This window comes from Cajanus cajan, chromosome 6 (assembly GCF_000230855.2).
Source record: "Cajanus cajan strain Asha chromosome 6, NIPB_CcT2T_4, whole genome shotgun sequence".
Classification (NCBI taxonomy): Eukaryota; Viridiplantae; Streptophyta; class Magnoliopsida; order Fabales; family Fabaceae; genus Cajanus; species Cajanus cajan.
Genome location: NC_138522.1, coordinates 42,711,523 through 42,735,380, shown reverse-complemented (window position 1 = coordinate 42,735,380; position 23,858 = coordinate 42,711,523). Strand labels below are relative to the sequence as shown.

General features: G+C 30.6%; 1 protein-coding gene across 2 annotated transcripts; it reads left to right on the top strand.

Annotated features, from left to right (window-relative positions):
* Positions 1-4,758: 4,758 nt before the first annotated feature.
* On the top strand, positions 4,759-11,156 carry LOC109802500 (protein DETOXIFICATION 27). Of its 2 annotated transcripts, none has more exons than XM_020363896.3 (9): positions 4,759-5,178; positions 5,248-5,783; positions 5,963-6,049; positions 6,328-6,384; positions 8,251-8,489; positions 8,808-8,926; positions 9,012-9,101; positions 9,237-9,341; positions 10,974-11,156. In XM_020363896.3, exons 1-8 carry the CDS (start codon positions 4,903-4,905, stop codon positions 9,309-9,311), a joined length of 1,479 nt encoding a protein of 492 aa, XP_020219485.2. In that variant the 5' UTR covers positions 4,759-4,902; the 3' UTR covers positions 9,312-9,341; positions 10,974-11,156. The 2 variants fall into 2 exon arrangements, with proteins under 2 accessions (XP_020219485.2, XP_020219484.2); XM_020363895.3 differs by having other exon boundaries at positions 4,763-5,178; positions 5,248-5,789.
* The last annotated feature ends 12,702 nt before the right edge of the window (positions 11,157-23,858 follow it).

The following is a 23,858-nucleotide window of genomic DNA, read 5'->3' as shown; positions in this document are numbered from 1 at the left end:
CACATCTCCAACAAATTAGCATTGTACAATTATTATATCCTTTTTCATCTATAAATCAACTTAAAACATCATACAACATGTATCAACATACAATTCATCAAAATCAACTATCATATAATGACAACCTTCATATAACACAATATAATTGAGGTTCCACTAATCTAATCAAACTCATATTTATCTCATATGAAAATCAAAAGATTATCTACAACTATTATGAAGACTTCAAGTTCTAACTCCATCATTTACCTTACTAAAAATCACAAAAATCGCAACAAAAGATTTGTCGCTCATCACCTAAATCTCTTTGAATCCAATGCTTAACACCAGGAGTAATGCTCAACACCTAAATCTTTGTAAGTCTAATGCTCATCACCAAGAGTAATGCTCAACCCCTAATTCCTTGCAAGCCCAATGCTTAACACCAAGAGCAATGCTTAACACGTAAATTTCTACGAGTCCAATGCTCAGCACCGGAACACGAATAATCATTATGTCTTCAACTCCAAAAAATCATATTCACACATGGAACTTAGAAATCAACCACATGCAACATCAAATTTCATATATAGGCAACATTAACAACTCATTCCCAACCAAAAACAACACATGCATCCATCAAGGTATCAAGATGATCCACTTTTGCTCAACTCACTCAAGAAAACATCAAAAACCCCAAATCTGCTTTGTGATGCTCAACTTAGCCACCAACAAATCCAACAATACAACATGAGGTTAGGCATTTCGAAAAGCATCAATCAACATGCATACCACACATAAATAATGCAAGTTTCCCTTACCTTGTTGACGATTTGGAACCAACAAGAGGAATAGAGAAAACAACAAGCTTCATACAACTACAATAGAGATCCTCAAGTACACCAACTCAAAATCCTCACCACCATGCCTTTGATCAATTATAAGGAAAGAAGAAAAAAACTTCTCAACTACGAAAGAATAATAAAGGGGAGGTTCACTTAGAGAAATCTCTCTTTCTATATTTCAAAAACTTGAGTTATGAACTCAAAACTTAAAAAGAACCCTTTTATATTTTTCTTTAGTTGACCCAATCTAACACACAACACAACTCCTATAAAATAAACACATCAAAATATGAGTATTAAAGTAAGCACCACACAATATTTTTTATACTATCGTTCAATTGAAAATCACCTTATATAATAAAATTTATTAACTTTTACAAAATGTACTTAAAAGTTAGGCATACAATAACTTGTGATTGGTTGACATTATAAATCATGCTTTGCACAATCGCCCCAAAATAGAAGTGATAAAGTGGACTATCACTTGTGTCAACCCACCAATCTGCTAAAAATTAGCAAAATAGGTTAAACATTTCAATCTGTCATCCCACCCGACCTACCTAACCCGTCGAGCCAAACTGCAAGACAAGGTAAGTTGGCCTACCGACCCATTTAATTCTTAATTGTTTATTTATTTTATAAATTATAATAATTCTTCTAGCATCTAATATTCTTAAAATGAAATGTGAGGATGAATTTATAATTTATCATATTTGACATTTTAATTTTATTTATGTTTAATTTCAAAGATGCTATAGATTATAATTTTTAAATTTAAAATATAGTTATTTTTCAAAATAATGGGATAAGAAAAATTCTTTTGGACTAACCATAATAAATTATAAATATACTTTAAATCATTTGTCTATATTTTCTAATTTGGATTAGAATTAAAATAAAAGTCTTAAATTTCTTAATTTTTTTATAAAATTTTTGTGAGTCGACATGTTAATTCACCACTCTACTCTTAAGTGGGTTGAACTAAAATTTTTGATTTTTTTTTTCTATTTAAGTAATATATGTTCTTAATAGATTTCTTTAGGTCAAAAAGCCAAGATTTTTGATTCATCACATAAAACCTATCTTGTCCCATTTTTTTAAGTTCAATGGCAAAAATTTTAATCATTCACCATACATTATTCATAATTATATCACTTGAATTATGTTTTATTTATCTTAAAAGTTTAATTTTTTTATTTATAAATTAATAATTTATTTTATATATTTTGGGGCTAAAACACAAGTTTTGAATTTTGAAGACTAAAAACATAATTGAACATTTATTATATATATATTTTTTCAAATTTATAATAAAATATAATTTAAAAAAAATATCTTAAAACTAGTAATGAATAAAATGTTTAACAAGACTTGCACTTGGTAAATCTATCAAAAGTAATAAAATATGTATATTAACAACATTAAAATAAGTTTCCAACACAATGACAAGTAAGTTTATCAATAAAGTAAATTACATATAAAATAAATTTTATAAAAAAAATAATAAAACAAATTATGATACAATTACAAATAAGTCTTGAAAAATAAATTAATCATAAACAAAACTCATAAGTCACAATGGCAATAGATAAAACTGAAGACAAAAGTTAACTAACTTATAATGAGTCAACTCAATAGATAAATGTAACAAACCAATCTAATACAACTAGTTATTTAACTTGTTCAGTTGATAAGTTGGAGAATTAAAAAATATAATCTAATTTAATATATTTTGACGAGTTACATTATTAATGTGATGGGTTAAAATCATGTTGACATAGTCTTTATATTTCTCTACACATTTTTAATAATAAATATCACTCCCAACTCGATTGTTTGTTTTTGACGTATATTATGTTGTTTGAAATCATATTCTTAAAAATATTTTGATCAGAATGTTATTCTTACATATATTTAGAAAATATATTTTGTTATATTTTAATATTTCTTGAAATGTTTTCAGAATTTAAATAATTGAAATAAAAAAATAATTAAAAAAAGAGATTTACAAGTTTTTTAGGAATAATTTTTATATTCCTATAAAAATATCAGCCTCTCAGACTCTCAACAAAAATAATAATAAAAAATAGTAAAAAGACATTTATAAATATAAAAAGAGTTATTCACTTATACACTTTCATTGTAAAATTTTTTTACACTGGCAACCAATTATATTTTTTAATTATGTCATGTCACTGTAAACATATTTACTCTTAAAACAGTGACATGACACAATTAAAAGATAGAGTTAATCACTTATACACTGCCAGTGTAAAGTTTTTTTTATACTGACAACCAATTATATCTTTTAATTGAGTCATGTCACTTTAAACACATTTACTTTTATCAGTAACATAATTAAATGATATAATTGATTACCAGTGTAAAAAAACTTTACACTGACAGTGTTTAGATGATTAACTTTAAAAGATATAATTGATTGCCAGTTTAAAAATTTTTCACTGACAGTGTATAGGTGATTAACTCATATAAAAAATACTTAATAATAATATTTTAAAGTTTGTAACAAACATATTACATAGAAATATTATATTTTCAACTTCATATTCCTAGAATTAATTTTTAATTAGTGAAAGAAACGCCGTCCTATTTATTTATATTCGCTTCGTCATTCACCATCACGGTGTTCTTTGACTTCTATGTTCTTAATCAATTCCGTTAAGAACCGTATAGAAAGTGCAATATATAGTCATCTACCAAGAAATAAAAGATAAAGTGAAGAGGAAGAGTTTTATTTTGAAACCACAAACTAGGCATGACCAATCCAACTTGGAGACTAACACAACATTTTATATTTCTACATAGCAATTTGTGGTCAACAGGTCAAACGTAATTAATTCTGGCGAAGGATACATTTGCTTCTTACTAAAGTAAAAATAAAAATAATATTGTAATTTGTTAACAACTCGAGAGCCACGAATTGCACGATATTGACGTGGAATAACATTTTAAATTAAATATTAATAATTAATACACAAGGATTGATCTCACGCAAGAATATTGATTGCCTTCAGACTGTTACCCTATTGTTTGGTTACAACGAAATTAAAAAAGGAAAAAGAGGGAATAAAAGAATGAATTGTATCTTTCTTTGTTTGATTTACAAATAAATGGATAGGAATATGAATTCAATTTTTTTAAAGTAACGTCTTAAATGCAAATTTTGCGAACGAAAAATTATTTAGTAATTTCTATGGTAAAAATAATTAATTTGATATAGATTAAACAAATTGTTAAATGTATTTAATGTTCATAATTTTGTATAAAATATATATTGTATTTATTAAAGTATCTTTAATCATATTTATTATAGATAGTATTATCTTTTATTATTTTATAGGTATTCTTAGATTAAAAATATTAAATAAAGTTGACTTTGAAAAAAAATTGTTTATATTTAAGTTAAAAAATTTAAATATTATTTTATTTATATATAGGTTCAAAGTAATTAGTTTCAAACTACAAATATTTATAGTATTAATTAATCAGTATATAACATGTATTTAAGTTTTTTAATTTATGAGAAAACTTAACTGACATTTTAATTATATGTCATATAAAAATAAGTTAAGAATCATGAGATCTATGATCATTTATTAATTTTTTGTTGTATATAAATAAAATTTATTTATGATTTAAAATGGATATTTAAATAAAAGTGGCCAAATAGAATCTTTAATAAAAGTTAATTATTTGTGGGTGGTAGGCGGTAGCTACCCTATACTTATAATAATTATATAAAAAATAACTTTGTCTACACATAAAATTATTATTGAATATTTATGTGATTTCATTTATATAAAGACGGGATTAATTTGAATGAAGGTCTGAAAAAGAAAATAATAAATATAATAAATAAGAAGAGAGTAAAAATTTTGTTAGAGTGTATGATGTGATTGACATGATTTGCGGGCAGCGGAAAGTCTAGGAGGAAATTTTATTGTATTAATAATTAGTTAACATTTGTCGTTTGTTATTTTTATAAATATAGTGAAGAAGGTGGGCGATGAAGTGGTTGTTAGTTTAGTTGTGATCCGAAAGAGGGTAGAGTAGAGGGATGGGTAGCTTGCAGGGAAACGAGGAAGATGGCAATAATCTGAGCCAAGTTCTCTTGCCAACACAAGAAGAAGACCAGGAACAAGGATTCACCCACAAACTTTGGCGCGAAACCAAGAGTCTATGGCTTATCGTGGGCCCCTCCATCTTCAGCCGCATCGCAGCATTCACCATGAACGTTGTCACGCAAGCCTTCGCCGGTCACTTGGGCGACGTCGAACTCGCCGCCATTTCTATCGCCAACACCGTCATCGTTGGCTTCAACTTCGGCCTCCTAGTAAGTCCGATTAATTATTAATTTTAAAAATAATGAATTAATTAATGGTGTTGCGAATTAATGAATTAGTTGGGGATGGCGAGCGCGTTGGAGACACTGTGCGGGCAAGCGTTTGGGGCGAAGAGGTATCACATGTTGGGAATATACATGCAGAGGTCGTGGATCGTTTTGTTCCTGTGCTGCTTCCTGCTGTTGCCGTTTTACGTTTTGGCAACACCGATTCTGAAGGTGCTGGGACAGCCTGATGACGTGGCGGAGTGGAGCGGTGTGATGGCGGTGTGGCTCATTCCTCTGCACTTCAGTTTCGCCTTTCAGTTCCCTCTGCAGAGGTTCCTGCAGTGCCAGCTGAAAACCGCGGTTATTGCTTGGGTTTCCTTGCTGGGCCTGCTCGTCAACGTTCTCACCAGCTGGCTTTTCATTTATGTCTGGGATTTTGGGCTTTATGGGGCCGCTGTTAGTTTGGACATTTCCTGGTGGGTCCTCGTCTTCGGCATGTACGCCTACACTGCCTGGGGTGGATGTCCGTTAACTTGGACCGGTTTTTCCGTTCAAGCCTTTTCCGGACTCTGGGAATTCTTCAAACTCTCTTCCGCTTCTGGAGTCATGTTGTGGTCTCTCTTCCTCTTACTCTCACCATTCATTTCTCTATTTCTTTACTTCTTCAACCCAAATATGTTATTCCACTTTATCTCTTTCTAATTAATGATAACCACTTTATTCAACTAACAAAACCCACACCTTCATTAATATCTTACCGGATTTACCTAATTATCCCTTCATGCAGCTTAGAGAACTGGTACTATAGGATATTGGTGCTTATGACTGGTCAATTGGAGAATGCAACTATCGCTGTGGATGCCTTGTCTGTATGGTAAGTTTTTTTTTTTTTTTTTTATTTATTTTTTTTTATACCTGCTAGTTTGCCTTTATTATGAGTTTTATTTATTTTTTACATATATTATAAAAATTATTTTCCCCCATTTTACGTCTTGAAATTGCATTTAATTTACAGGTTATGTTTTAAAAGGGAAAATGAAAAGGTTAAATTAAAATAAATATATATATATTTTTCAAAGGAGGGGCTGCCCCTTAAAGAAAAAATGTGACGTAGTTTTTGTGATTTTGAAACTGTTTGGCTGTGTTTTGCAGTATGACCATCAACGGGTGGGAAATGATGGTTCCCCTGGCTTTCTTTGCGGGTGCGGGGTACGTTCTTGATCTCTCCTTTCCTCTTTTGCTAATTATGCATTTGCTTTATTTTAAAGGAACACGTGTTTCTTTTTCTTTCTTTTTAGTTTACACTTTCTCCCCTTGACTAGTGCCTTTTATTGTACAATAGATTGAAATTAAAACTAAAACTCTACTAAAGATTAAGAAAGTAAAAGTAAAACTAAAGACCTGTGGCTAATCTGTCCCCCCAGCTGGCATTCCATCTTCATCTTAATTCTCTACATGCAAAATTTACTGTATATTGCTAGTCATAACAATCATTACTTCCCTCGTACATTTTTTATCCTATTTTAATTTTTGTTATGTTTGCTTGAAAAGATTATTTATTTAGAGTTTAGGGTTTAAAGATTAAATATTTGTACCTTAAAAAGTTTACCTTTTAAACTAAATCATCTTTACTTTTTGTTAATATCCTATTTTATTTAATAAAAATATCAAGACTTAAAAATAAAATTCAAAATAATTAGTGTCGGTAAAACATTTTTTTCTTAAAAGGAATACTAGTACTGCTCTAAAAGTAATGAAATATATTTTCTATATTAAGATTTGGCAGTAAAAAATATCGTGTAAAAACACTTTTCCTGTCGGTATTAGAAAATATTTTACTTAATGAGTTCCAGATTCCTCACCTGCGAGGGAGTTTTTATGTTACTCTCAAAAATTAGAATGTAAACTCATAAAAATCTAAAAAAAGGAATACTAATTTAATTATAAAATAAATAATTCAAATTATATTTATAAAATAAAAATTAAAATAAAATTATAGAGATTTAAATTATAAGATTCCAATAATATTATAAAATATTAAAAAGGAAAAGAATTAATAAATAATAGAAATAAAAAAATTATTATAATATAGAAATTAAAAAATTTAAGATAAAAATACAAAAAAAATATACTTAAAAATTATTAAAATTAAATTATTTAAATATATAATAATATTATTACAAAGAAAATTATAACAAAATAAAAATAAAATGACTAAATATTTAAAAAAATAAAAGAATAAAATATTATAAATATTATTATATAAATAAATCCTAAAATCTAAACATTAAAAAAGAAAATAATTAATAAATAATAGAAATAAAAAAATTATTAAAATTATAATATAGAAATTCAAAAATTTAAACTAAAAAAACAAAAATATACTTAAAAAATTATTAAAATTAAACTATTTAAATATATAATAATATTATTACAAATAAAATTAAAACATATAAAATAATAATTAAATAATTTAAAAAATAAATTATTATTTAAATAAATTATTAAAACTATAAAATATAAAATATAATTATAATTATAACTATACCGGTTTTTTTTCAAATAATATAAGTACCGGATTTTTTTATTTAATTATTTCATTCTTGTGATTCGTTTTTGGTAAAATATAGCAGTACTGCTCCTAATTATTAAATATTAATATAAATGATTTCGTTTCTCATCATTTCATTGGATTTTAGATATATCATTAGCAACAATCGGAGGCAGTACATTAGTTCTCACGTCTTTTCAACATGAGTCGGATAAGAGCGAAACATGTTTAAAGTTACAATCGAATTTTACATATATTATTAGCTACAATTTGTACTGAATATTGGATTGACGTCTACTTTGAAAAGTCGTTGTTTTGATTTCGCATAATGATGTTCCGTGACCATATTGCTTACGTAACGTAGAGAATTGTGATCCACGTTTCTCCAGTAGTCACAGAAGAATCATATCATTGTACAGTAATTTGTTGAATTTATTATATATAATATATATATAGCGCGTGTGTGGTGTTAAATTAAAATATTAGTAATTTAGAAGTTAAATAGTTATTTGATTGAATTACAGGGTAAGGGTGGCAAACGAGCTAGGCGCAGGCAATGGGAAAGCAGCAAAATTTGCTACGCTAGTATCGGTGGCACAATCATCGGTGATTGGGTTAATATTTTGCGCTCTGATAATGATATTCCACAACTACGTTGCATACATATTCACCTCAAGCTCTTCTGTCCTTCAAGCTGTTGACAACATGGCATTCCTCTTAGCTGTCACTATCCTTCTCAACAGTATTCAACCCGTTTTGTCAGGTACCCATACTTAATCATTCTCAAAAGTATCTCACTTCATATATATATCATATATGCATGGCCCAATCCAGATTCCAAACCTTTATTAGCAATTTAAAAAAGATGCATGTGCATGGGATGCGTGGGTCTTAAACTTTACACGGTTAATTGTTCACATGGTTTGCAAATCAAATTTCAATGTATTGGTCTTAATTATATAATTTTTAAAATATTACTGATAACTTGATTAAATGACAAGTATTTCAAAATATCCTTTCCTCCTAACTGTTATAATAATTATAATATTTTATATAATGCTTTATGCATGCATGCATGCAGGAGTGGCTGTTGGTTCGGGATGGCAAGCATTCGTAGCATACATCAATATAGGGTGCTATTACATTGTGGGACTCCCACTGGGAATTATCATGGGATGGGTCTTCAAAACTGGTGTCACTGTACGTAGTATAATCTTAATTAATTAATTAGCACTTGTCTTTTGTTTCCAATCCTTCTATTGATGTGGCTAATTGTGCATGGCAGGGAATCTGGGGGGGCATGATCTTCGGTGGTACGGCACTCCAAACTCTGATACTCATCATAGTAACGGCACGATGTGATTGGGAAAAGGAGGTGCGATGCATAAATTAACTTTCATTTAGCACTTAACATTCACCAAGTTTAAACATCTCACCATTAATTATCCAATATCTTATCGCTACGTAGTGTTTGCATGTTCTAATATTTTGTTTTAATTGCAATTTGTAGGCGGAGAAAGCTTCCCTTCGCGTAAATAAATGGTCAAAATCTAATTCCGATGGCACACTGGAGACCTCAAATTAACATTTCAATTTGTGCATTCACCAACATGGGGTCAGTGGCTTTTTTCTTTCAATATTCACAAACTTGTTATTCAAAATAAACTTGATTATTTTATGAAAGTTATTTTTTAGAGTTATATCACACACAATTTTATAATGATGAAATATTGTCTGTTTTAGATCTAAATCTTCACAGTTTTATTTTTTAGTCATCATCCAAAAAACCTCTTAATCATTAGGAATGTGTGTACTTTATAAATTATTATTTTATTTTTTATTTTATTGATGTAAAACTTATTTATATCTCAACAATCTTTTATATAACGAAATTTTTATATATTATATTATCATTTATTATTTTATAAAAAATATAATTTATTAGTTGTCACTAAATCTAACTTACGACTCTGATAACAATTATATTTATATTTTATAAAGATATGATTTTTATCGAAAAAATATAATATAATTTTATTCGTGAAGTCTCTATTTATAAAAAAAAATTATTATATAAAATTAAAATATTGATATTATCTTATTATAAAAATAAGGAAGTAAATTTTAAAATAATTAAATATAAATATTTGAAACATAAATATAAGATTCTTATAAAAAAATTAATTTATTTTTCATAAAAATATTTAAGCATATTCTCGACGATATTTACGGTTGAACTTTTGAGATCCTTACCGACAATACACTTGTATGTAATTCCAACTTAAGTCGTGTTACTCTTTGCTATGGATATGTTTACGGTGGAATTTGTTTTGTAGATTCTTTTTATTTGGACTAGCACGAAAACGTTTCAATTTAGATATATTTTATAAAACGAGACGTGGAGTAGTAAGAGGATTTAGTAATTACTTGTTTCTAAAGATTCTTCAATAATTATCAAGCAATAATTTCCATACATATAAATGCGAAGATGAACAGAATGAATAAGTGATATACTTGCAATACAAATCATGGTTCAACTTGCATATGCATAATGTTCCAGAGTTACAATATCAAAGTGATATAACTATGTGATTAAAAGAAATAAACTAAAAGAACTACACTAATTCTATTCCTAAAAAGCCAAAAGAAAAGTGGCCGAGAATTAGTCATACCCAAAGATAATTCCTCGCATGGAAGCCATGTGTGCAGGCAGAGAATGCTTCAGAATTTGGTTCAAGTATGAGTTTTCCGACCTTTGTGAAGATGCCCAACTCTCAGATTTATAGGATTTAATTACGAGCAGTTAATTCGTGGGAATTATCGTGGGTGAGTATAACCGCTAGCCACTACGTCGCGCTTATGCGGGTTTAAAAGATAACTACCTTTAACCGCTCTTCCCATGTGTTTTATATTTTTTTGATTCTTAGTTTCTGCTACCTTTCTCGATGTCCCACCCCTTTTTTGGAGGCCTAGGATAACCCCCTTCCTTTTTTTTCGAGCATTCATTCTCTTGGATTAGACTCTCGAGTGCAAACAATTAAATCCCCTGATACAATCTTAGTAAGTGTTGACCTTTCTCTACTTCAAGCAGTTCTCACAAAAACCCCCTTTTTTCGAGTCATATGAGTTTCAAGTAACCCTAACAGGATAATTATTATTACATATTCTTTGGTAAGATTCATTAGATATTTTGATCATATTTTAGCATAATAAAAGGCCAACTAATCAGATTAATTTTTAATTGCAGGAGAAGAATATGAGAGAAAGAGATGAAGCTCGTGATTTAGTCGGACATCGTTTCTTTGATTCATTGTTTCACCTTTCTAGTAATTTATTGCTATCTAACAATTAGCTGGAAAAGTTTTATTTGCTTGTTATTTAACATTTCGATTGTTGAAAATTATTGAAAGAGTTAGTATGTTAAAAGAAACCGATCAGTGGATGAAATTACATGATTAAAAAAAAAAAGAGAGAGAGAGAGAGTTGAATACATAATAGTAAAGTATATACATGTTTAAACTAATTATTTCTACAGAATTTTCTTTTAAGAAAACTTCAAAATAAGTAGTAAAAAGGTAAGGGGCTTAACTAAAAAAATTATTTGCGATTATCTATTTTTTACTTTTAATTATAAAAGGTCAAAGTATTTACGCTTTATTTTTTTTATATATTTTTTTAAGAGATCGAATCTGTATATAAAATAGTATAAATAATTAAAATTTTATTTTCACTATACCATGAACAAATCAATATATAAAAACAAAAGAAATAACATTTCTATAATTAAAAACAAAATATTTTTAAAGCTATATAGCTCTTAAGTATTTCATTAAAATAAATTAACATATAATATTAATATAAAAATAATAATTAAGTAGACAATAAATATTCATGTTTCCTCCATACCGGAACTATTAACATGGATGGCAGAAATGACCTATATAGTGAAACATGACACCTCGTAGTATTTCAAAATGAAGCTTTATATATCTTGAAAACAAAATATGTCTTAGTGTTTTATTCTAAAAAAATATAAAAAGAGGCAATTATTCAAAAAAAAAAAAAAAACTCCAATTTTTTGTTAGCTAGGTGACAATATAATGGGGCTTAATATTGAAATAAGTGTCTAATTGATTTTTGTGTAGGATGTGAATCAATAAGAACTCAATACTATTTGTTTCTCTGTCAATTTAACGTAAATTTGTTAAAAAAAATGTAAGTAATTAATGTGGATCCAAACACATGTTAATTCATCATATACCATGTAATTATTTTTGTAACATCTTAGATCCACAAAGAGGATAAAAATTAGTTCGAAAATTTATTTGAAATTAAAATAGTGATTTTATTTTTTTAAAAAAATAGATAGGATTTTTTTTAAAATATAAAGTAAAACAATATATATTTAACATAGATATTTGTTTATTTTATTAAAAATATATTCTTTTAAAAATAACTTTTCCTTGAAAAAACTTAAACAAATTATTGTTGTTGATATTAACAGGCACTGTAACGACCCGATTGGTCATTACACACAGCACAACACACCGGAAACACCAAATAGAAAAGAACGAGTATATAACACTACTAGAAAATTGCAAAATAGCGATTGAAATTAGCGACCAAAATTTATCAGTCGCTATTTAGCGACTGATTTAGCGATCGATTATGAAAAATCAAAATAGCGACCGATTTAGCAACCAAAATAAGTCGTCGCTAGAAAATTGGTCGCTAAATAAAAAAATTTGATTTTTTTTGCGACGGAATTAAATTCGGTCGCTATTTCGGTCGCTAAATTATAAATTTTGATTTTTTTAGCGACAGAATTTAATTCGGTCGCTAAATATTAGTTAAAATTAGCGACGAAATTGAATCGGTCGCTAAATAGTAGTTAAATTTAGCGACAGAATTAAATTCGGTCGCTATTTCGGTCGCTAAAATATAAATTTTAATTTTTTTTAGTGACGATATTTAATTCGGTCGCTAAATATTAGTTAAAATTAGCGATGGAATTGAATTCGGTCGCTAAATAGTAGTTAAATTTAGCGACAGATTTAAATTCGGTCGCTATTTCGGTTGCTAAATTATAAATTTTGATTTTTTTTAGCGACGGAATTGAATTCGATCGCTAAATAGTAGTTAAATTTAGCGACGAAATTGAATTCAGTCGCTATTTCAGTCGCTAAATTATAAATTTTGATTTTTTTAGCGACAGAATTTATATCGGTCGCTAAATAATAGTTAAAATTAGCGACGGAATTAGATTTGGTCGCTAAATAGTTGTTAAATTTAGTGACGGAATTGAATTCGGTCGCTAAATTATAAATTTTGATTTTTTTTAGCGACGAAATTTATTTCGGTCGCTAAATAATAGTTAAAATTAGATAATAGTTAAACTTAGCGACGGAATTGAATTCGGTCGCTAAATAGGAGTTAAATTTAGCGACAAAATTTGATTTGGTCGCTAAATAAGGAATTCTGATTTTTTTACCGACGAAATTAAATTCGGTCGCTAAATATTAGTTAAAATTAGTGACAAAATTGAATTCAGTCTCTAAATAAAATATTTTGATTTTTTTAGCGATAGAATTAAATTCAATCGCTAAATATTAGTTACAATTAGCGATGTAATTCTATTCGGTTGCTAAATATTAGTTAAAATTAGCAACAGAATTCTATTCGGTAGCTAAATATTAGTTAAAGTTAGCAACGAAATTCTATTCGGTCACTAAGTAAAACTTAAAAAAATTATAAATTGCTTAAAAGTGATGATAATATTTTTGTTGAGTATCAATCCCATTTTTTTTTTGTAAGAGCAAGACATTAATTTATATTAAAAATATATATTTATATGCACTCCTACATAATTAATACCAATAGTTATTTATGTGAAAAAATATTTAGAGGTTTTTTTTTACGATTGCATTTTTAGGCAGTTTTTTAATTAGAATATATGAATTTTAAAATTTCTTATTTATTTTGATCCATATTTATAATATATATTTCTAACTTATGATAACTTTATTTTTAAATGAATTTTTATATTTAAATTTTAAATTAGTATTTTATTAATAATTGATAATTAGAAAATAAAACAAGGATAAATATATTTTTTGAATTTTATATCTTAGATTTAAGATGAATAAATATATTAAGTTAATTAATAATTTATTTAAAATGTTAAAATTTAATTTATAAAAATAATATTTTAAAAGAGAAGGGTTATAATAACATTGGTGTAACTTTTACTAAGTATTATATCGCTCAATAACTTTATATTAAATGTGAATTTTATAAATTTAACCGTTAGATTGAAAGTTTTTTACTTTTAGATCATATATACAGAATCTTATATGAATTCAAGATGATTTGATACTTCATTCTTGTAAAACAAAATTGACGTAATATATTCATTTTAAATAAAATATGAGCACTTTGATTACTTTTAAGTTGTTGTTTAATTTTAACAAAAATTGATATAAACATATAAAGTGATATGAACTTTCATTCTATCGGTTGAATTTACAAAATTCACATTTAATATAAATTTATTGAGCGGTGTAATACTTAGTATAAAAGTTATACCAATGTTATTATAACCTTTCTCATTTTAAAATATATAAACTATTACTTAAACTTTTAAATTTATAATAAATAATTTAAATTGTATCATAAAATTAATTTTAAATAGAAATAAGTAGATTGTTAATTATAAAAGTAAGTATATATATAAATAAAGATTAATTAAATATAATATAATTATTATTCGGTCACTAATTTGGTCCCATACACTTCTGTGACCAAAATCATTTCAACCATTTAGCGACCAAATTAGCGACCGAAAATTTTTCAGTCGCTAAATAGCTTAGCGACTGATTAAATTCGGTCGCTAACGTAAATAGCGACCGATTTTTGCAATTTAGCGACCGATTTTGGTGGTCGCTAAATTGCATATTTTTTGTAGTGTAAATATAGGATCTAGAATATAAGTATATACAAGGTCCCAATCCGACTATAGTTAGAGTGTACATAAACAAAATACAACCCAAGATAGCCAACTAGTGGCCAAACATCAAAATATCCGCAAAATAAGACTCCTCTATCTGCCAGCAGACCTGCCTCTATCACCAGCCTAACCCTGCTCTACTTCCATACAACGTATGATCATCGCAGTCCAAAACACATGGAAACAACAAAGGGTAAGCTAGTATAAAGAATCAACATATAAAACATTATTAAATAATAACGAACAGCTACGGCTATCAGCACATCATCAGCATACATCAAATCAGTATACAGCATAATCAGCAATAAACACACAATGCATCGTCACGCATATCAGCTCGGAGATCTCCTACAACAGCTCAGCCTTACGGCCTACAACAGCTCAGCCTTACGGCCTACAATAATTTATATCAACATACAGCACAACACGACTTTACAACATAATATATCATCTTACAGCACATCTAAACATCTTACAGCGCAGCACAGCTCATCTTGTCAGCTCACAGCACAACACAACTTACAGCAATAACATCTATCACAACTAAACATCATCAAACAGCATTATTTACTAGTCAGCACATCATATTCATTAATTTCGGCTTATACTCAACATAAAACAACTTCTAACAGCATTTAGTGAAATCTCACCTTCGTGCCTGGCGCACTCGTGGTTGCGCCCAGCGCAGTGCAACCAGAGAGTACTAGGGAGCCAGCGCGCCCAGCGCAAGCGTGCCCGCGCCCGATGGAACCCAGCCAGAGAGCTCAAGGCTCACACGCGCCTGGCGCAATACCAATTACGCCCAGCGCATGCCAGGCAGAGACTCTAAGGAGTCTCACGCGCCCGGCGTGCCCAAACCCGCGCCCAGCGTGGGGAAGGCAGAGACCTCCCTTGGTCTCGCGCCCAGCGCAATTCAAATTGCGTCCGGCGCCCACAAGGTAGAGACTCCCCAGGAACCTCTCGCCCAGCGCGACAAGGGTCTCGCTCAGCGTAGAATCAAAAACCCCAAAACATGCTACAACTGGTATCGCACCCAGCGCGGTCCAAGTCACGCCCAGCGTGGACTAACCAGAGACCCACATTCCCAAGCGCGCCTGGCGCACCCATCATTGCGCTCGACGAGCTTGCCTAAATGGAGTCCCCTGGCAGCCACGCGCCCGACGCGAAGAACTGCGCTCAGCGCGAAGCTCAGCAGCAACTCCAGCAAGTTCAAAAATTTCACCCAACCCTACAAAACAACCAGAAAACCAGCATGCAAACCAACCAAAAACCCACATGTTCATCAAGCATTACGAAAAATAGTTCATTTTCAACATGCAACCATCAAACAAGTAAAATTCCCAAAATTTGCACCCAAACCCCGGAAAACCCGAGAACGAAAATCCCATTCAAACACAGCCAAGAATGAACCACTTCAATAACTAATGAGTTGCCTGAACTCATTTGCATCCAAAAACAACAAAGAAATCTAGCTTCCCTTACCTCTGATCGAAGATCCTAGCTTCTGGGAAGGAGACAAGCTCAACGGAAGAATAAGAGAGAAGAAGAAAGAGAGGAGAATCAAGACGGAGAAGAAGACTTCACTAGCTTCCAACACCTCAATCAGCACCTAGATCACCACAACCACCAAAAGCACCAGGAATCCAAGGCAAAGTGAGTGAATAAGGGAAAAATAAGTGAGGGAGGAGAGAAAAGGAAGTAAAGGCTGCGGGGGTCTCACAGGCAGCAGCGTGACAACATCACAGGAAAAGATATTCTAATTTAAATAAATAAAAAATTTGAATACTGATTAATTTCAATCCTCTAAATATTGAGTAATAAAGTCCTAGGATAACATGCATTTAGAATGAAAGTTGGACGAGATTAATTTTTCCATGAAGTTATAAATCATAATTTAAATAAGGTACTTACATTTAGTGTTTATCTTTTGCTTAATTATCACTAAATATGTGAATTAATTGATACATAAAGGCTGCAACTTAATTAGTGGTCTTAAAAGTTTGAGTGTTTGATACTGCATATATTAATTGTTGGAGTATTAAATATTGAATGCGTATTCCTATATATCCACTCAAATAAAAGTTACTTTTTATAAAACATACTTGTAGTGTCCGATAATATATATATATATACATATCAAATAATTATTTTATTAGGTATCAATTAAAAGGTAAAGTAGTTAAGTGTATTTAATTTTTACAATTTCAAATAAAATATGTAAGACCCACACAATTTTCTTCCATTGTTACTCCTTTACTCTCTCATTTTCTTTTCTTTCTGGTTCACTCTTCTTTTTGAACTCCAAACGTGTTGAACTCATTCACTTCATTGTGATTCTTGAAAGTTGTTGAAGATAGGAGAGCAAGGAAGCTCGAAGTTGCAACCTCGTCTCCATTCTTCCTTTTCTTCCTCCTCGGGGACTGGAGCTCGGATTTTCATTTGGATTCGAGGTAAGGGAAGTTACAAACTTACCATTGAGTGTTGCTTGTAGCATGAAAGTGGTATTGTTTGATGGGTTGGCTGAATGGGAATTAATTTGTGTAACATTTGAGTTGAAAGTGAGGTGTTGAGCGGAAAAGGAGAAAATGTGGTGGTTTGGATTGGATTCTTGTTGCATGTGGGATATGTGATGTCTTCTGAGTTGCATGTTGATGGTAGAGTTGTTTTCTTGCAATTGCATGTGTTAGGTCTCCTTATATTGTATGTTGTTGATGGATTTTTGGTGAAAAACGATGTGAGAAGTCATGGAAGGGCAGAGGGCTCTGCACTTCGGACTGGAGCGCTAAATCGGCACTACAACTATGAGGGAAAACAAAGAATCTGACAACCTAGAGCTGCAACTCCAAGTTAGGCACTACAGCCTTGCGAGAAATTGATTTAGAAGAGACTTGGAGCTGTAATCCCAGGAGAAAACAAAGCTGGCAGAGAGTTGGAGCTAGAGTGCTGAATTGAACGCTGCAGCACCAAGGGTAGATGATCGAATTTGGTCCTGGGGTCTTCATGAAAGTTGTAGCCTTGGATGTTAGCTTTCCAATGGAACTAGAATCACCTAAAAAAAAGGTTTAGAACTCCAGTTATGACCATTTTAGTGAATAAAGGTCAAGTTGTCAGGATTTAGGCTAGTTGTTCCCGTTTTTACATTTTTTAACAAGGTAGATGATATAATTAGGACTTGATGTCTTCAAGAGAGTTGTAGGAAATCTTCTTAGCTTTCATATAAGATAAATATGAGCATTATAAGAGTAGTGTAACCTCATATATGATGTTTTATGTGAAGGCTGCCATTTCACAATAAGTGATTTGGTTAAGTTGAAAGTTATTTTGAGTGCTTTGGTTGATTTATGTTGTTTGTGTGTGTAAGTTGGCATCATAAATGAGTTGTAAACACGTAGTATGAGTTGTATTATGTGATAAAAATGTTGTGTGTTGATAATAGATGATAAAATATTGAATAATGATGTTGTTGGTGATGCTTTTGTGATGAATATGGCATGTAAATGAGATGTATGAGTAGCTATTATGTGTTGTGAATGTTGTAGGTGGTTAGAGATGATTTCATAACATAGGTTGGTGTGTTTTGTGTTGATAGACAATGTTGTGTAGCATGATAAGGATACTTAGTGGTGAGATTTGAGATGCATGTTGAAGTTGAGTTGTGAAGTTGTGTAGTTGTATATAGAGGTACTAAATGAGTTGAAGAGTTATGCATTGAGTGAGTTGTTGTGCTAAATAAAAATGTGTTTAATATGTGATATGTTGTTGAAGTTGTTTATAAGTTGTGTGTTGACTACTTATATGTTGTGAAATATGATGAGATGATCTAGTTGAAAGTTGTGAAGTGCATGATGGTAATGCTGTGAGTTGTAAGAAGCATGATGTGAAGTGTGTAGATATGTTCAGATGATCCAAAATTTGTCAGTAGACTATCTTACTAAGTTGTCAGATGAGAGTTGTATGTTGTTATAAAGTTGGATGTTGTACTATGTGTTGAAAATATGTTACTTTGTGATGGTTGAGTTGTAAGTTGTGAGTTGAATGTGTTGTTTAAAGTTGAAATGAGTTGATAGTTGAGCTGATGAGATGATAAATATGCTGTTGTTTTGTGATGATGAGTTGTTGATCACTAGGACTAGGGGAAATATATTTTCAAAGTTATTCATTCCATTGTGCGGATTGAGATAGTTATTGTAACGCCATGGAAATACTGAGCTATTTGGTAGATATACTCTATATATATATGTATGTACGTATGCATGTATGTATATGTTGTTTATATGGATTTGGATTGGATTATGGAGATGTAGATTTGAAATGTACTTACCTCTGCGCATGTTGTATGTTGATGTGGTTTTGATTAGCTGTTTAAGCATGGTAGAGATTTTATAGTATGAGATGAGAGGTTGATGTTTTGAGAGGTTTATATAGGCATGTGTGTGCATGAATTTGGTGAATGATGCATTGTACACCATTATACTGAATTGGTACTAAGAGGGAAGAAGACTGATCACCTTCCTTCTCATCTTGGTTAAGTGAAGTATTATGGCATGCAACTCATTATTCCAAGCATATTTATCTGAAAGTGATGTTTGTTTGTGTGTTGATACATGTTACATTTCATATGGTGGTGAGTTGTGAGTATTGCATGGAAAGGAATAGGATGGATAGGAGATCCAAGGATAGGAACATAAGATAAATCTGGTCTTTTTGAGTGAATTTGAGGTTGTTTTAGAGCTTAGGGAGTTGAAATACTTCAAGGAATAGAATATTTGAGGTGAATAGGTGCTAAGGGTAAAATTTGGAAATTTTGGAAAATGGCTATATATAGGGACTTAGGACCAGAGGATTTCATTTGTCAGACAAGGACAGTTCTAGAGAGAGAAAGTAGAGAGAGGGGCTCTAGTCCGGAGGGAAGTTGAGGACACATTTGGGAAGCTTATCAAGCCATGATCAATCTTCACAACTAGAGTTTCAAGAGATTCAACCTTTAAAGCCTTGAAAAGGAGGAATAAAGTTTGAGTTGGGATTTGAGGGTTTTGTCCAAATCTTGCATTTCAGAAGTTTCTAAGGTAAGGGTAGTACTTATAAGACTTAATCTAGTATGTATGGAGTTGAAATATCACATTGATTCCATGTTTTACGCATGATTGAGGCTGGATTGAGCTGGAGAGGGTTTGGTTAGGGTTCTTTAATATTTCCTACGATTTTCATGGATTAATGGTTCATACTTTTTTTTAACACTTAATATGTTGTTTTTGGATAGTGTTTATACTCTATAATGGTTCGGAATCGTATAAATTTGGTTTGGGATTCATTTGGGATGGATTTTGGGGGTGAAAATCGAGGTTTTTGAACTTCCGACGCGCTGTTTGATGCATGCGTGCTGAGCGCACGCAACGACGCGCTGAGCGCACTGAAGAACAGAACTTTCTGTCAGGATGCGCACTGAGCGCACGAGACAACGCGCTGAGCGCATTGAAGAATAGAGCTTTCTGTCTGGAACGCGCTGAGCGCACGAGTCTATGCGCTGTGCGCATATAGTCATGGGCTAAGCGCACGTGGTGACGCGCTGAGCGGGCAAAGCCTGATAGGCTCCCAGTTTTAGTTGCGCTAGGCGCAAATACCACTGCGCTGGGCACATGGTTTCTTTGAGGAAAACCTTTTATAATTGGGTTTTTATGAAACTTTTAAATGTTGAATCATATCATCTTTGATGTTATATATTTGGTATGGAATGTGACATGGTTTTGAAAAAGGTTGTATGTAATTATGGAATGTGCTTATGTGTGTTTGGTTTGGAAAGCTAATAGGACTTAGAGGAGTAAGGTTATGGTATGGATTGGAATATCTCTTAGTGAGATTTGGATATAATCTTTGGAAAAATATGGAATTTGGGAGTCCCATGGTGAGGATTCCAATATGGAACTTTTACAAAGATTATATAATAAACTACTTCAGATGTTAGGTGGATTCTGAAGTACTCCTCTAAGTATTCTATTTGCTACCGGTATGGGGGCAAGGCCGAGTCATACCGATGGGTGAAGTGGCCACGATCACCAGGGTTACGTGACGACATAACCTAACTGTATATTTTCCATGAGAGGTTAGGTGTGTGACATGGGCAGGTGACATGTTCACAAATTCAACACTTGGTTTGGATGTGTTGAGGTCAACATTTGGTTTGGATGTGTTGGCTACTTCATGGGATTATACAGTGGTGTGACTTTGGTTTGGATGTGGAATATGTATGCATTTGGTATGGATTGTATACATTGGTTATGGATTCTTTATTATCATAGAATATGTATGCATTGGCATGGATGTGTATACATTGGATTTTGGATTGGTTATATTTGGCATGGAAATGACTTGTTATAATGTTGTCATCCCCTTGGTATGGATATATACTATTGATGAATATCTAGTTTAATGATATTTCATTTTATTGTACTATGGTTGGTTTTATACATGCTAACCCTTATATTTCCATGATGTGGACTGTGATGATCTCACTATGTGGGGGAGCAGATCAGGTGTGAGGCTTTGGGATAGCAAGTAGTCTTTTGGTAGCTGCTTTGAGAAGTGACTAGGCTTAGAGCTTGACCAGCACCTAGGGTGTCTTATTTTGATGTCTTCATGACGTTGTAATTATATTATCTTTTTGGATTACTGTATAACCTTGCTGATGATGACCCTTTTATAAAAATTATGTTTTATATTATGAAAAAAAATTTATACGTTATTGTATATTTACACTCTAGTGTAGCTGGCCTTTGCTCTAATTTCTTTATTATATATTATTTTATTTTAGTTGTCATATTGGTTATTGATGTGACGGCCTAAGGCAGGTCGTTACAGTTATAGTGCTCTAAGAGTCCAATTTGTTGAAAAATCTTCATTGGGAAGTTGTCCCTTGGAGTGGATGATGTGTTGTTCTCTTCTAGGACTTAGTTGGTCCCGTGTGTGGGCAAGGTCAAGGCACACGTGTATAAAGCAACCACGGTATAAGGGTCAGGTCGAGCTATACTGATTACAAACGACCAATTCGAGTAAAGTACGAAGTCGGGAACTTAGTTCCTAACTGAGTATCGGAGGATTGTAGTATTTGAAAGATAGTCAGTAGGCTAATCCCATAGGTGGCTTAGTTAAGCTAGCTAATGTCGTGGTAGGCATAAATTCAACTATCTTATCTTGACATAGCACTATATCTATGTGTTGTTTATTTTCTCTAGTTTATCCTTGCATATTTTCATATGATTTAGACTGCGATGATCATACAATATATGGGAACAAGACAATAATAGGCTGGGAGATAGCTGCTAAAAGCCACAGGAGGTCCCTAGAGTGGATGTTCCTTTTCTAGGCTACTTTATAGAAGTATATTTTTCTATTTATTGTTGGATGTTTTTAATTGTTTGCTTAGTAACTTGTGTTGTAAATATTTTTATTATAATATTTTAATATATATTTAAGTAGTATGTTGTGTTGTCCCGTAGTGTGATGGTTATGGCGGATTGTTACAGAATATTTTGATCATATTTTAGCATAATAAAAGCCAAACTAAACAAATTAAATTTTAATTTCAGGAGAAAAATATGAGAGAAAGTGATGAAGCTCGTGATTTAGTCGGACATCGTTTCTTTGATTATTTTTTCTACTTTCTAGTAATTTATTGCTATCTAACAATTAGTTGGAAAAGTTTTATTCGCTTGTTATTTAGCATTTCGATTGTTGAAAATTATTGAAAGAGTTAGTATGTTAAAAGAAACCGAGTGGATGAAATTACTTGATACAAAGAGAGAGAGAGCGAGTTGAATACATAATAGTAAAATATGTGCATGTTTTAGCTAACGATTTCTACAAAATTTTCTTTTAAAAGAACTTCAAAATAGGTAGTAAAAAAGTAAGGAGCTTAACCAAAAAAACTATTTGCGATTATCTATTTTTTACTTTTAATTATACAAGTCCGAAGTATTTAAACTTTATTTTTTATATAATTTTTAAGAGAATCTGTGCATAAAATAGTATAAATAATATAAAAAAACTAATAAATGAACATATAATATTAATAAAATCGTAGTATTCATGTTTCAAATGACCTATATAGTGAAACATGACACCTAATCTTAGTGTTTTATTCTAAAAAATCTAAAAAGAGACAATTATTAAAAAAAAAAAACACCAATTTTTTTGTTAGCTATAGGTGGCAATATAATGGGGCTTAATATTGAACTAAGTATCTAATTGATTTTGTGTAGGATGTGAATCAATAAGAACTCAATAATATTTGTTTCTTTGTCAATTTAAGGATTTAGAGTTTGTCAATTTAACATAAATTTGTTTAAAAAAAATGTGAGTCGTTAATGTGGATCCAAACACACGCTAATTCACTAGATATCATGTAACATCTTAGATCCACAAAGAGGATAAAAATGAGTTCAAAAAGTTATTTGAAATTAAAATAGTGATTTTATTCTAAAAAATAGATAGGAATTTTTTAAAAAAATATAAAGTAAAACAATATATATTTAACTTAGAAATTGTTTATTTTATTAAAAATATATTCTCTTAAAAATAACTTTTCCTTAAAAAAAACTTAAACAAATTATTGTTGTTGTTATTAACAGGCAGCAGCACAACAACATCACTGAAAAAGATATTCTGATTTTAATAAATAAAAAATTTGAATATCGATTAATTTCAATCCTCTGAATATTGAATAATAAAGTCCTAAGACAACATGCATTTAGAAGGAAAGTTGGACGAGATTAATTTTTCCATGAAGTTAAAAATCATAATTTAAATAAGGTACTTACCTTTAGTGTTTATCGTTTTCTTAATTATCACTGAATATGTGAATTAATTGATACATTAAGGCTAGAACTTAATTAGTGGTCTTAAAGTTTGAGTATTTGATAATGCATATATTAATTTTTGGAGTATTAAATATTTAACGCGCATAATCTTATATATCCACTCAAATAAAAATTACTTTTTATAAAACATACTTCTAGTGATTTTTTTACTTAAATAATATATTTTTAAATTTTTTTTTACCAAAATAGCAACTTTGCAAATTTATTTCCCCAATTAACACCATTTACTGTTTACTTTTTTTAAAAAAAAAAT